This window comes from Ambystoma mexicanum, chromosome 12 (genome assembly GCF_040938575.1).
Source record: "Ambystoma mexicanum isolate Mex_15411 chromosome 12, UKY_AmexF1_1, whole genome shotgun sequence".
Taxonomy (NCBI): Eukaryota; Metazoa; Chordata; class Amphibia; order Caudata; family Ambystomatidae; genus Ambystoma; species Ambystoma mexicanum.
Window position 1 is genome coordinate 439,494,602 of NC_090936.1, and position 14,167 is coordinate 439,508,768.

The window sequence follows — 14,167 nt, forward strand, 5'->3', positions numbered from 1 at the left end:
CCGAACCTACTATCCCGGGACAAAGGCACGGTGTGGCATCACGACCCGGACAGTCTCAACCTTACAGCCTGGCTCCTGACTTCTCGGAGTTCGGTGCCTTAGACGTTTCGGAGGATTGTCAAAAAATTCTGCAGGCGGCTAGAGCCCCTTCTACAAACAAATCCTGCTCCCATAAGTGGCGGAGGTTCTGTGAATGGTGTAGGGGACAACAGGGCCTACAACCGTTGTTGGTGACGCCGGAACAAGTTCTTCCTTACCTGCTCCTCTTGACGGAGAGGGGATTATCCTTTACATCGATAAAGGTGCACCTGGCTGCCATCTCGAGGTTCACAAGGAAAAGGCAGTCGTCTCCTCTATTTAGTGACAGACTTGTAAAAACACTTCATGAGGGGTTTATTTCGAGCTTTTCCCCCGGAAAAACGTTTCCCCCCGACTTGGAGTCTCAACACTGTGTTGGCAGGCTTAATGAAACCGCCTTTTGAGCCTATGGCCACGTACGACATAAAATTCATTTCGTGGAAGTTGGCATTCTTGATTGCTATCACATCAGCTAGAAGAATCTCGGAACTGCAAGCGCTGGTCGTAGACCCGCCATGCCTAAGATTCTTTAAGGACAAAGTAGTCCTGGCAACTAATCCTATGTTCGTCCCAAAAGTTCCGACAGTGTATCACAAACACTCGTCCATTGTTCTCCCTACTTTCTTCGCCACACCATCATCGGCAGCAGAAAAAGCTCTTCATACCCTGGACGTTAAGTGGGCTCTGAAATTTTACCTACATCGTACACAGGAATTCAGGTCTACTAGACAACTGTTCGTCGCATATGGTCCGTCGACGAGAGGAAAAGCAATCTCTAAACAAGGATTGGCTCGATGGGTCTCATCGACGATTGCGTTTTGTCACTCTAAGGCCGGAAGGCCACTGCAAGGACATCCTAGAGCCCATTCTACAAGATCGATGTCCTCCTCAACAGCTTTATGGGCAGGAATTCCGTTGACGGACATATGCCAAGCTGCGGCATGGTCAGTGCCCCACACGTTTACCCGCCACTACTGCCTTGCCAGGCAGCATGCGGACGAGGTGCAGATGGGAAGAGCTGTCCTGCGCCATCTGTTTCAGTAAGGTAAGCTCCACGCTGTGGAGAATCTGTGGTCTACCTTTTTTAATGACAGTTTATTTTATGTGGGTAAGGTTATATGAGGTAACTTATTCCTACTTTACATATGCATTGTGTAGTATGTTTAGGGTATATTACATTACATTCTCACCGCCGTCTCAAGTGTTACTGCTATACAATCTATTCTAAGCATGTGAATCCATGAAAGATCCAATGCTGGAGAAGGGAATAGTTTCTTACCTGTAACTCCATTTCTCCAGCATTGGTATCTTTCATGGATTCACATGCGCCCGCCAACCTCCCCGGAATGTAATGTATTTGATTGATAAATTTAACCCTTCCTACTTTGGAGGGGCCGAAATCTGAAGGGGAACCGCGGGGGCGGACCTCTTATACGGGGACGGCCTACGGGGCATGCGTAGGCGGGTCCTAAAAGGACGTAGATAGGACACAAAAGTGTCAGAAGTTTTCCTATTGGAAAAGGCTATATATGTGTACCGAGGGGTCCCAGTCTGACGACGGGGAATATTCTAAGCATGTGAATCCATGAAAGATACCAATGCTGGAGAAATGGAGTTACAGGTAAGAAACTATTCCCTTCCTGTGCCTTCAAGCCCCTTTCCTACCTTACTCACCCACACTGCCCTTTGGGCAAGGTAATGTCCCTGCGGGGCAAAGCCTCTGAGGTACGCGGCGGCGCTGTAAATGGCAGCACGGGCGAGACATGATATAGGGAGGTGAAACCTGAGGATATAAGCAAATGTTGCATGTGATTGGCCGCAATAAGTCTTAGCCATGGTGCTGCCTCTATTTAGACTTAGCGGGTACACGTATGTGAAGAAAATATGTTGCGGTACCGCAGTATCCCTATTAAGCCTAGTGTGAGGATTCGCGTGGCATGTTGAGCCAGGCACCAACAGACTGTAAAAACTGAACCATACTTCTTAACTTAGTCAGGCTGTAAGCACTGCACTGCATGTCGCATTTGTTTACTGTAAACAAACACATAGAAGGGCTGTAAACACTGCACTATTTGTATCATGTTTACAGCGTAGACAGGCGCACAAACAGCAGTATGCCATCCACTTAATTGGACATACTGGAACGGCACTTTTGCATTTCGTGTAATTGTATGCAAAATTACTTATTTTGGCAATCTATTCTGTCTAAAGGCACAAGGGCTCGCTCCTTCTAGCCAGAGCTAAATATCCCAATCTGGCCGCTAGCGCTCTCGAGTGATCTGCCTACATTCCATGGACGGCTGCGCCCGCATGGCCCCATGGTTCAATGACCTTTTCCGGCAGGCCGCCATCTTGCAGCTGGCCAGAGCCTCCAGATGCTTTGTTTCAGACTCCCACTTCAGTGCCCTGTGGAAGACCTGCCCGCGTTTCCGGTTGTTTCTCATCTCACAAGAACCTGCTTTCATCTGCTTTCTTTGTTCTTCTTTCACGATGGGCACGAAAATATCCTTTGTGCATGTACAGATGGCAAGGAAAGAGGTGTATGAAAAGGAGGCACACATTCACATACTTGCCAACCCTACCGATTTAGGCGATTTAAGCGGTAGGATACCGCTTTTTAAGCAGTCCTACCGCCTACCGATTTTTTGACCCCAAATACCGATTTTTTTTTTTCCATTTTTTTTTTCACGCCAGCTCGGGGGAGTCTTTCAAGGGCTCCCCCGAGCTGGCGTACCGGGAGAATGCCCGGCATGCAGGCTTTTAATGTCAAAGGCACCCAAGGCAGTGGGCTAAAGCGCCCCTCCGCCACGGGTGCCTTTGGCGAAACTAAAGGCGCCATTAGCCCCCCACCATGCCAGCTCGGGGGAGTCTTTCAAGGACTTCCCCGAGCTGGCGTAGCGGGAGAAGGCGTGGCATGCAGGCTGTTAATGTCAAAGGCACCTACAGCGGTGGGCTAAAAGCGCCCCTCCGCCGCGGATGCCTTTGGCAAAATGCGCCATTAGCCCCCCACCACGCCAACTCGGGGGAGTCTTTCAAGGACTTCCCCGAGCTGGCGTAGCGGGAGAAGGCGCAGCATGCAGGCTTTTAATGTCAAAGGCACCCACGGCAGTGGGCTAAAAGCGCCCCTCCACCGCGGGTGCCTTTGGCCAAAGGCGCCATTAGCCCCCCACCACGCCAGCTCGGGGGAGTCTTTCAAGGACTTCCCCTAGCTGGCGTAGCGGGAGAAGGTGCAGCATGCAGGCCTTTGATGTAAAAGGCGCCCATGGCGGTGGGCTAAGGACGCCCCTCCGCCGCGAGTGCCTTTCACAAAAGGCGCCATTAGCCCCCCATCACGTCAACTCCGGCGAGTCTTTCAAGGGCTCCCCCGAGCTGGCGTGATGGCAGAAGGCGTGGCAGGCGCCTCATTGTCATTGAATGCACCCGCAGCGGCGGGCTCATTCAATGACAATGGGCTGCTGACGCGCCCTATTCCTATCATTACCTCCTCACCTGACTATTTTTGAAACTTTAAGATTCCTACTGATTTTTGGTCACAGAATGTTGGCATGTATGCATTCAAGCAGTGAAGCTATCGCTGAATTGTGGTAGGAGGCTCCTGACTGAAATGGTATTTCGTAGAGGTCACCAGTGGCGCCCATTACACTGTTTTTTTCTTTCTTTTGCATTCTAGCAGTTTTAGTTTTCTTTGCTACAATCGCAATACATTTGCCAGATTGCAAAGAAAAATATGTGCACCCATATCTGCCTACAACGCAAATTCAAAAACCCTGTTTGCAGTGTGCTTTTAGCATTGTCCATAAGTGTACAAAACGTTGCCTTTGCCTCACCATTGGGTAAAAAAGGGTGTTTGCTTGTGTGTTTCACATATAATATTATTGAGCGACTAACACCCCCATATAGTTAAGGTGCCAAGATGAACATTCTAGGTCTTATAACTTTTGCCATGAAGGACAGATCATCATGACATTTTCCCCAGAAAATAGTTTAACCTAGGTTTGGCTCAAAACTGGAAAATGTGGGTGTGAATCCACGTGTCTGTCACCAGTGTGCTCGAGTTTCCACTAACATCGTAATTGGTGCCGTTGGTATGCTTATGGGCTGTGCAATCGAGGGGCTCATAGTTATGATATGATATGATAGGTTATCTATGACGCGCTTAATACCCAGAGGTTTCTAAGCGCGGACCCGGGGTCCGAACCTGTGGTGCCCCCTGTTCACGTGGTATAGCTTGCAACACCTTCCTAAAGTCAGGGGGTTGTTTAAACCTGCGCCTCAAATGCACTTTAACTGAGGTTTTTCCACTGCATGAAGATCAATCAAATCTTATCTAAATGGATTAGCAGTTTATATTAATAAAAGGAATGAAAATCAAATGGCAAGCCCCTAAAGTGAATTCTAAAAGCTAGTGCAACTCATACAATTTTAGAAAAGGTGGCACAGTCTAAGAAAACTCAACTGATGTACTAAAAGTTCACAGTAGCAGCAGGAGAGTAAAATTAATCGGCAGAATAGCACGTAGCAAAGAAACCTTTCAACACAATGAAATGCAGTAGAATAAATAGCGTTAAAAAATATTGCCAAAAGTTGTCAAAGAGGATAACTTTTAAAAGACACTATGGAGAGTCTTAAACACGCACCCATAGGCGCAGCATGTTGGGAAGGATGTGGGCTCCACTGCTCCTACGCGGCCTCCACAATCCTGAATAATATCATGCTCCTTCCCCCCACCCCCTGTTCCCAAATTGCTCCTGCTCTATAGGCACTGGTGTTGGAAGATAGCTGACCCAACCTGGACAAGAATCTGAAGTTTAACCCCTGCAAAACTGTCCGATCTGAACGGGCCACAGAGTCGCTACCATCTTGGACTGTGGGCGCTGACCGGACAACGCAGTTGTCAACCTCCCCCTGCATTGCAGACTATAACCTGTGGTACAACCCTGTGGTGCACAAGGTGCCTCCCCCACACAGGCTTGGTGCTGACAATCTTTCACTATAATGCTCGCTCCGCGATCAAACTCGCAGGAGAACTGGGGAGAGGAGCTGGATGCAACCTCCTCCCCCTCTGAACACCGATGACCCTGAGCGTCACTATAATGCCCGCTCCACGATCAAACTCGCAGGAGAACTGGGGAGAGGAGCCGGATGCAACCTCCTACCCCTCTGAACACCGATGACCCTGACCGTCACTATAATGCCCGCTCCACGATCAAACTCGCAGGAGAACTGGGGAGAGGAGCCGGATGCAACCTCCTCCCTCTCTGAACACCGATGACCCTGAGCGTCACTATAATGCCCGCTCCACGATCAAACTCGCAGGAGAACTGGGGAGAGGAGCCGGATGCAACCTCCTCCCCCTCTGAACACCGATGACCCTGAGCGTCACTATAATGCCCGCTCCACGATCAAACTCGCAGGAGAACTGGGGAGAGGAGCCGGATGCAACCTCCTCCCCCTCTGAACACCGATGACCCTGAGCGTCACTATAATGCCCGCTCCACGATCAAACTCGCAGGAGAACTGGGGAGAGGAGCCGGATGCAACCTCCTCCCCCTCTGAACACCGATGACCCTGAGCGTCACTATAATGCCCGCTCCACGATCAAACTCGCAGGAGAACTGGGGAGAGGAGCCGGATGCAACCTCCTCCCCCTCTGAACACCGATGACCCTGAGCGTCACTATAATGCCCGCTCCGCGATCAAACTCGCAGGAGAACTGGGGAGAGGAGCCGGATGCAACCTCCTCCCCCTCTGAACACCGATGACCCTGAGCGTCACTATAATGCCCGCTCCACGATCAAACTCGCAGGAGAACTGGGGAGAGGAGCCGGATGCAACCTCCTCCCCCTCTGAACACCGATGACCCTGAGCGGTACCCATCCCATCTCCTCTTCTGGCGCCGCTGAGAAAGCAGAACGAGGGATGTACCAGCCACCCCCAGCCTGAGCAAACCCCGGTTCCCGTGTGTTGCACACACCAAGACCCACTTAAGTTCAATGGCACAGCCTAGTTTGTTTGCTAGTGCTTCCGGCCAGAAGTTTATAGTACAACTCAGTATAAAATCCATCCAACAAAACATATGGAATGTCTAGGTTTTATCCATAGCATATCAACAGTTTCAATAAAGTGACTCCAATGTGTGCATTTATGCATGTTAACAATGTATGAGGTGTCTAGTACTGCATAAGTGCAGTCATGTCAATTCCTCTCACATAGCAATACGTACGTAGAACTATCACAAAAACCCACTAATATTAAAAGGCACGACTTCTTTTGTTGATAAATACTCCCGAGCAGAAATATTTTAAAAATCAACTCGGTGCATATATGCATGTCAATAATTCAAATAAAGTGCCTGAGTGCTGTGCAAATATTGGGTTCAAAATTGATGGAGCTATTTAGCTCCAGGTTGTAGACTAGAAGACACGGTTATATTTGACACTAGCAGCTACCAGGAGCTACTTTCAGCCTCCCAAGTAACTGGCGCCATACACGTGTGTTTGAGCATGCGTATAATGGAGCTTTAGGGCATGTCACAAAGACGTGTACTAAGAGTTATAATGTGCATCTGATGTGTAAGTTAGATTTGTGGCACACTGTACCAACTCCTCATTCTGCAGCAGAGAGCCAGAGCAAGCAAGGGGGCATCCCAGAAAAAGAGGTGGTGTTGGATATACAAATGAAGTGGCAGTAAAGCAACTGCAGCCCACAACGGTCAAGTGGCACAGCGAGTAGAGCGCCCGCTTTGACACCCGTGCAGAGCCTGTTAACGCAGGTTCGAATCCCGGCGGGGCCAAACTCAGCCTTTCATCCTTCCGAGGTCGATAAATGAGCACCACACACCGTGGGTAATAATAAGCAGCGCTCAGATACCTGAGGGTTTGTAGCGCTATATAAAAGCCTAATTATTATTATTATTATTATTAACGATGCAGTGACAGAGTTATGGCTGTAGTGAAAGAGATAGGTAATGACTAAATGAGAGGTAGCAGCCAGCCCGAGGAACTGACAGGGAAGAACTAGGAAGAGTAAATGAAATGGAAAGGAAAGAGGCAGAGCGAAATCAACAGGACTAGTCAGTAACGGGAAGGGGCGAATGGCACGCAACCGCCAAGTTCCACCATCTTTTAGGCACTCTGACATGTGTGCATCTCTCAATATTGAATGTCTGTACAAAAGTAGCATTTTTCAAATCTCTGAATTTATCTTAATCATCTTGTGTTACTCGTTTAAGTGTACACCATCCTCCGATGCTCATTCACAAGACCTCACTATGATTGCTCCTGGGTCACCACAATGAACTACTGGTCAGAGGGAAATCTGACTCCCTGGTGCTACTTCCAACTCCTGATCCATGTATTCCAATGTGAACCCTTGAGATTATATCGTATATAATACACACGCACACTCTCTCATGCCATAACTGTAGAGCAAGCTGGAAAAAAGCAGCACTTGTAACTTGGCATCAGCATTCATTTGTAATTTATTTATTTTCATCCGAGTAAAACGAGCCATTGAGCCACATGCACACATCTGCTCTGTTTAATTGTCAGGCTAGCCTCTATTTGGTGCAAAAACGGGGCTTATGTGCACCACATTAGAACTCCCACGTATATGATCTGCCCAGGATCAGGCACTTTTGGCAATTTAGGAACTTGGCCCCACATTTTCTCTAGTATAGTTTTGGGCTTTCAAGAATATTCTGCTTTAACGAGAGTACTGATAAGTACACACATTCTAATAAACCAGCTTGACAAATATAGTAACCCCCTAATAAAAATGTGTTAATCAAAGAGTAATTCTTTCCCCTCCATCTTGACTGAAAGACTTAATCTACCAGAATGCAAAGAAATGGAGGTCGAGTAACCCTGTCCCTATTACAATAACAGGCATCCTCTGGACACTGTTGTTTTGGGAAAGTGATGATATTGACATTGTAGTGATTACACAGCCTACCAATAGACCCCTCAACCCCATGCAGAAATCAGTTAGGGGGTCCACGCAGTATTAGTTCTCCCTGCCACCAAGCCTTTTTGTCTGTGAACAGGCAAATAACAAGGGAGGTCCTGGGAGACTCTCTGCCAGACATTAGTCCTGGTTACAAGAGCCTTACCCAGAGTCTTTAGCTCACTATCTTTCACAGAGGAGAAATATCCCAAACATATCAGTGTTTGTCCTGCCCTGGGGCAGTCCAGCACCAAAATGCTAGGCAATTCTCCTCTGAACAAGAGTACCAATAGCATCCCCAGACACGTGTTTCGTGGCACTGGCCACCATGGAAAGGGAAGGCAGGGCTCCACGGAGCGTGCAGCGTCTCGCCGAACAAAGGAAAATACTTTCTTTTTTTTAGCCCCCGGGGTTACCTCTTTGGTAACCCCAGGTGCTAATCGCCTTAATCCTCTGATCTAAGGGCTGGAACGGGGGGGTGGTAACGGCCCAGAGCCCTTGGTATCTGCCCTCACTTCGCTCGGGCTGACAACTTGGGCTACCAGGTAGTTACACAACTTATAAGTGGATGCTCAAGACATAAGAAAGAAATGTTTCAATAAATAAACCTGTTACAGGCCCGTTATTATCCTTCAGACCAAAGGTGGATTTCCTGGGAGTCTTAATATAGCCTTTGGGGGCCATTTCTCAGGTAAAATAGGGCTTGCATTAAATAAGTAGCCAATTTACAGAAATAACCCTAAATGCGGTGCCCTCGCTTGAGCCGAACTCCCTTCACTGTAGTCGCCACGCCACTTCTTTCATCTGAAAGAGGATATGACGCGTTAGTTGGTCACACACTTACAGTGGCTAATCAATCAAGCCACACCTGTACTTCAACCTCGCCTGATGGCAGCCAAGCCATTCATTCCTCTGAGATTCTTCTGCCCAAAAAACCTACTGTATTTTGGTGGATATTTCTTGCAGTGTGATTCCATTCTCAGGAACCCCCACCAATTAAGTCCGTCTCTGTGCCAGAGGGGTCTTGCAAGGATGCACTGCCTCATCCTCTCTGGATAACTGTGTATTCAAACTCTTAAAGTTTTACGTTCAATTTGGATTTGCATGAAGATTCTCCAAATGCATTATAAGCCGTTTTTGTTGTTGTTTCTCCTTGGGTTTGTATAATGCAATGTTATTGGGTTTTATAAGGTGCACTGCTGCCACTTGCCCGGTCTCTTGATGCCTTGGGATCTGCAAGAGAAGTGGCTTTGGTTTGATTGGTAGTTAGTAGAGGAAGCAGTGCAAGGTTGCTTTGCTGTTGCAATCTAATGGCCATTTGTATAGTGCCTTTCACCGTTAGTATGGTCTCAATACACTGTAGGTTGAACAACCTTGGGGGACCGAAGTCCAGGTATTGGAAATTCACCAGAGAGTTATAGAATGTGTGTGTGCATTTTAGCCTGTACAAAGGTAGCTAGGGGTAGCCAGGTCGCTGCTAGTCATCCATGTTGAGCAGGCAAGCGGATGTTGAAAGAGGTTATTTGGGGGGTATGTGAGAAGTATTGTGTGCACAGCTAGACCAAATTTTAGCGTGGGGGATAGCTGCATTCTAATGGTAGAAGTGCTGTGCAAGGTATTTGAAGCAGGAGAGACATTTTGTGTGCAGCTAGAACACATTTTATCCATCACAGCGAGATGCATTACACAGCTGAAATCAAAATCACACCTAGATGCAATACAAGGCTAAAATTAAAGTCACAGGTAGATGCAAAATCACAGCCAGATGAAATACAAAGCCAACGTCCGAATCACAGTTGGATGCAATTCAAGGCAACGCCCGGATCACAGCCAGGCCAAATTAAAAATCACAGCCAAATGCAATGCAAGGCTCAGTTTAAGAGTTACAGCCGTGAAGTGTAAGCGTGCGGTGGCAAAAGCAGAGTAATATGTCGATGGTCAACAGTAGTTCTAACAGCGGAAGAGTAATATTTGCCTCGTCCTTGCTGGTAGGTTGCGAGCCTGGTGTTGGCTTTCATGGGCAGACGGAGGCAAACCAGTGTAGATGCATGCAGACTGGAAGCCACCATCTTCTGTGCGCTGGTATGTGTCTAGGTGATTTGTGGCAAGGTTGTTTTGTGGCATGGTTCGCCACAAGGGGCTTGGCGTGCCCCTAGTGTTCTAGGAGGTGCGTGCATGCTGGTGGGAGTGCTTATGCTCTGGAGGGGGTCTGCTCTCCGGTGTTCACCTGCCGTGTGAGTTGCTTTGTCGGTATGTGTAGAAGGTTCTCGAAGGGCACAGATAGTTTAGATTCCCACAGGCGCTTGAAAAATCACATTATGTCTCACAGTGCAAACACCTGTGGACTTATTAGCAGCAAATGTGCAAGCATCACAGCGCAGCCCACTCATTATAAAACAACACAAGGTGTACCCCCTCTTCATTCAGCAGTGCAATTGTGTGCATGACGCCATTGCAATATTTTAAGCTGTCACAGGATCCTAATTCAAAGTAGCCCTGGCTACAAGTGAAATGCTAAATACAGTTTCTTCTTCTCTTTGTTTACAACGCTTCAGAAAGATTAATGTTCCCTTTTCTGTTTTTCTTTTCTTGTTCCTTAGGCTGTCTATAAACTAGCAGATGCCGCCTGCAAATGCCACGGCGTGTCTGGTTCTTGCAGTCTAAAGACCTGTTGGCTCCAGCTGGCAGACTTTCGCAAGGTGGGCGACCACCTAAAGGAGAAGTACGACAGCGCAGCCGCCATGCGCATCAACCGGAAGGGGAAGCTGGAGCTCGTCAACAACCGCTTCAACCTGCCCACCGTGGAGGACCTGGTGTACACAGACCAGAGCCCCGACTACTGCCTGCGCAATGAGTCCACTGGCTCGCTAGGCACCCTGGGCCGACTCTGCAACAAGACCTCCGAGGGCATGGACGGCTGCGAGCTGATGTGCTGCGGCCGGGGCTACGACCAATTCAAGACCGTCCAGGTGGAACGCTGCCACTGCAAGTTCCATTGGTGCTGCTTTGTGAAGTGCAAAAAGTGCACCGAGATTGTGGATCAGTATGTCTGTAAGTGAATGAGCGGGCAGGAAAGCAAAGGAAGAAACCAGCCAAAATATATATTATATAAATATATAAATATATATTTTATATGTGTATAAATAAATAGATAGATAATAATTAAATGCTTATTTAAGAGACCTTTTTTCATTATGAAACCAGTGAAACGGAAGTTTCATTGGAAGCTGAGGAGGGGGTAGTCGAAAGCTTCAGATGGTCCTACCGGACTATGTAACCAGAGGAAAAGATGGGCAGGGGCTCTGTGGAAGACCAACACTGGAAGCAGGAACGATGGCGGTATGGGACCACATTTCTCCGTTCCTTGAATCATTTGCCAATGGGACAACTTCACTTTCACCAAGCTGAACTTCCTCCCCCACCATCTCCAACATCCCAAAATTGCAAGGATTGAACTAAGTAATGCAGACAGTCGCTGACACCACAAGTGCACAGATTTGCCTGAACCCAGACCTGCAAGCTTACAAATGCTTACAAGGCGAACCCAGTATCCTTGATTGTAGTTGATAAAGTAGTACTGTATAGCTTTATCCTGAAGTATTGGAGGGCCTTCAAAACAGCCCCCGCCCGCTCCCAGGTCCATCTGTGAGTTAAACTGCAGAGGGCAAGTAGCTCCTTGTGGCTGTTTGGCTAGTAGAGCAATTATCACTTCCTTTCAGATTTCCAACATGCCTGTGCACGCTTCCACACCTTCCTCTAATCCGGCATTCCGCTTTTTCCAAAAGGGTGGAAAGATCTTCATGAAACTGCATTCTTGTGGACAACTTAATTCCAGCTACGGGTATAGTGGCACAAACTCGTTGTTCGTTTACAGACAATGTCTTGTAAAACTAGGTACCTCACTACTTATTCAGTTCCGCATTCACTAGGTCTTATTTCCACAGAAGGGACTTATTAGATCTTGGGCATTTTTAGACTTTTTCAATTACTCTACTGTGTGTATTTAGTTTACTTAGTTGATGGGCGTGCAAAGGAAACATGGAGACATCCTGCAAATGGAAGACTGATGCAGTACCACCCCCAGTGAATGAAGTCTGGTTTACTGCTGGGCCGCGCGGCAGCCATTTTACTTTCCATACTTGGATACCCCGCGCAGGGATTCACTGCATAACTGCGTTAATGTCAATTCTCCCTCCTCTTTCAATGGATGTATAGTATAAAAGGACTCTCACTGTTGAGCTGTTTTTTTTTTTATATGTCATTATTTTTTTTACTTTGGATTTGATGACTATTTATTTCAGATGCGTCAACACGCCCATGGAGCAACCGACGTTACTAGAAACCCATGGAGCTTTCACAAGTTCCAGCTGCTGGATTTCCTACCGCTCGACTCCACGGAAGCGAAGCGTTTTCTCTCAAAATGCTGCGATGGGTGGTAGGGGAGGGTGGCTGACCGAGTGAAAGCATTGTGAGCAAGTTTGTAAATATGTATTATCTTTGTAATGGAAACTGTCAAGTAAAAAACATTGAAAAACCTAATGACATGGTGTGAGAAGGTGGTGTGAGCGCAACCTCAAATTGATGCTGCTTGGGATTTATGTGAGCCATGCATTTAAAAGGGGTTTAAAAGGAGTATTTACATGTTTCATGCCAGTTTATGAGAACATAATGTTATAGGTCAGAATCCGGAGACGACACAGGGGCATGATGTCTGAATGGTTGCTTTTATTCTTTAACTAAAACCTATTCCTAAACTGTCCCAAAGCCTAGGATTCTATGACCCGCTGTACAAAGAAAAGACTTAAAAAGGTCACTCATCAGGATGTCTTACCTAAATGAAGTCCTCGGTCCAGAATCCTATTCTAGCCTGAGTTCTGTCTCTACTACTACACAAGAAAAACATTAATCCAACAAACACCTACTTTAGGCCATTGCTCAAACACAGGGACAGTGGCTGGTATCTGACTCCCTCTCTGTTGTATCTTTACTATAGTTTGCTTGCCTAGATACAGCTCTAACCATGCACTGAGTGTCTTTTACTGAGTGTTTCTCAGCTCAGGTTTATCAGAAGAACTTTCTCCATTCTACTCTGGGAATCTTTGTCTCTTGTGACCGTCGCCCCCACTCCCTCTGTTCCCCCACACATTAGATTATCTCAGTCTCTCATTCCGCACGGATCTCTTTGGGCTCACTCTGCCTTTGAGCGTCTTGGTTCTCACCCTGCCTTAGTGCTTCTTGGTTCTCATCCTGCCTAGGGGGTCTCTTGGTATCCCCCCGCTTTGGGGCTTCCTGGTTGGTATCCCCCCGCTTTGGGGCTTCCTGGTTCTCATCCCACCTTGGGGTCTCTTCGGGCTCTTGCGGTTCTCCCCACTCTGGGGCTGTCCTATGCTCTCGGCACTTTGGGGACTCTGTGGGCTCTCCCCTGCTTTGGTTTCACCGCTCTCCTCCCGGTGCTAGTGTGTACTTTTGTCTTCTTGGCGGCGCCCCTAGGGAAGGTTGGTGAGCCCATCTGATGCAGAGCCGCTTACACAATGTTTCAACCCGCTTCTGTTCTGATATGTTATGTTATTGTGCATTTGTATAGCGCCTTATATACCATTGGCATGATCTTAAAGCCCTGTGGGTTAAACTGTAGTGGAGAGAGTAGGGTAGTAAATGGTGATTGGGTGCACTGAGTATGTGTGCAGCCAGTGTGGTTTACGTGGTGTGTAGCTACATTCTAATGCTAGGCGTGGTGCAGTGGTTGTGTGAGATCAGTGGAATATGTGCAGGAAGGCCGTTGACCTAGGAGTCTGCGGGGTTTGGAGCATTGGCTCTCTGAGATAAATTCTCTGTCTAGTGTGGAGTTTGTTCTCTGCACCAGGCTTCAGGTTGTCATTCCCTGCTTGGTAGTGGCCATTGGTGTTGTGTTGCCCTATTCCTATTCTTTATGGGGTTAAGTGACTTACAGGTCTATGGTCGTCCCTGTGTCTTGCTGAGTCTGCCATTCATTATCGGATGATACCTTCTCCTTGTGCAGTTGCCTCCAGCTCTGTTTTGTTCTGTTGGATTTACGAGTACTAACTTGGTTTGAAAACTGTTGTTCAGTGGTTCCAAGGTCCAGCTTCAGCGGCTATGGTCATCCCTGTGTCTCGCTGAGACTGCA

The 14,167-nt window shown here is 47.7% G+C and overlaps 1 protein-coding gene across 5 annotated transcripts in view; it reads left to right on the top strand.

Annotated features, from left to right (window-relative positions):
• WNT5B (Wnt family member 5B) overlaps positions 1 to 12,561 on the top strand; it is a 515,195-nt gene extending 502,634 nt beyond the window's left edge. For all 5 annotated transcript variants that reach the window (XM_069628623.1, XM_069628624.1, XM_069628625.1 and 2 more), the window contains one exon: positions 10,623 to 12,561. In XM_069628623.1, the coding sequence (XP_069484724.1) occupies positions 10,623 to 11,081 (459 nt within the window). In that variant the 3' untranslated portion in view covers positions 11,082 to 12,561. The remainder of the gene's footprint in view (positions 1 to 10,622) is intronic.
• Positions 12,562 to 14,167: the final 1,606 nt, after the last annotated feature.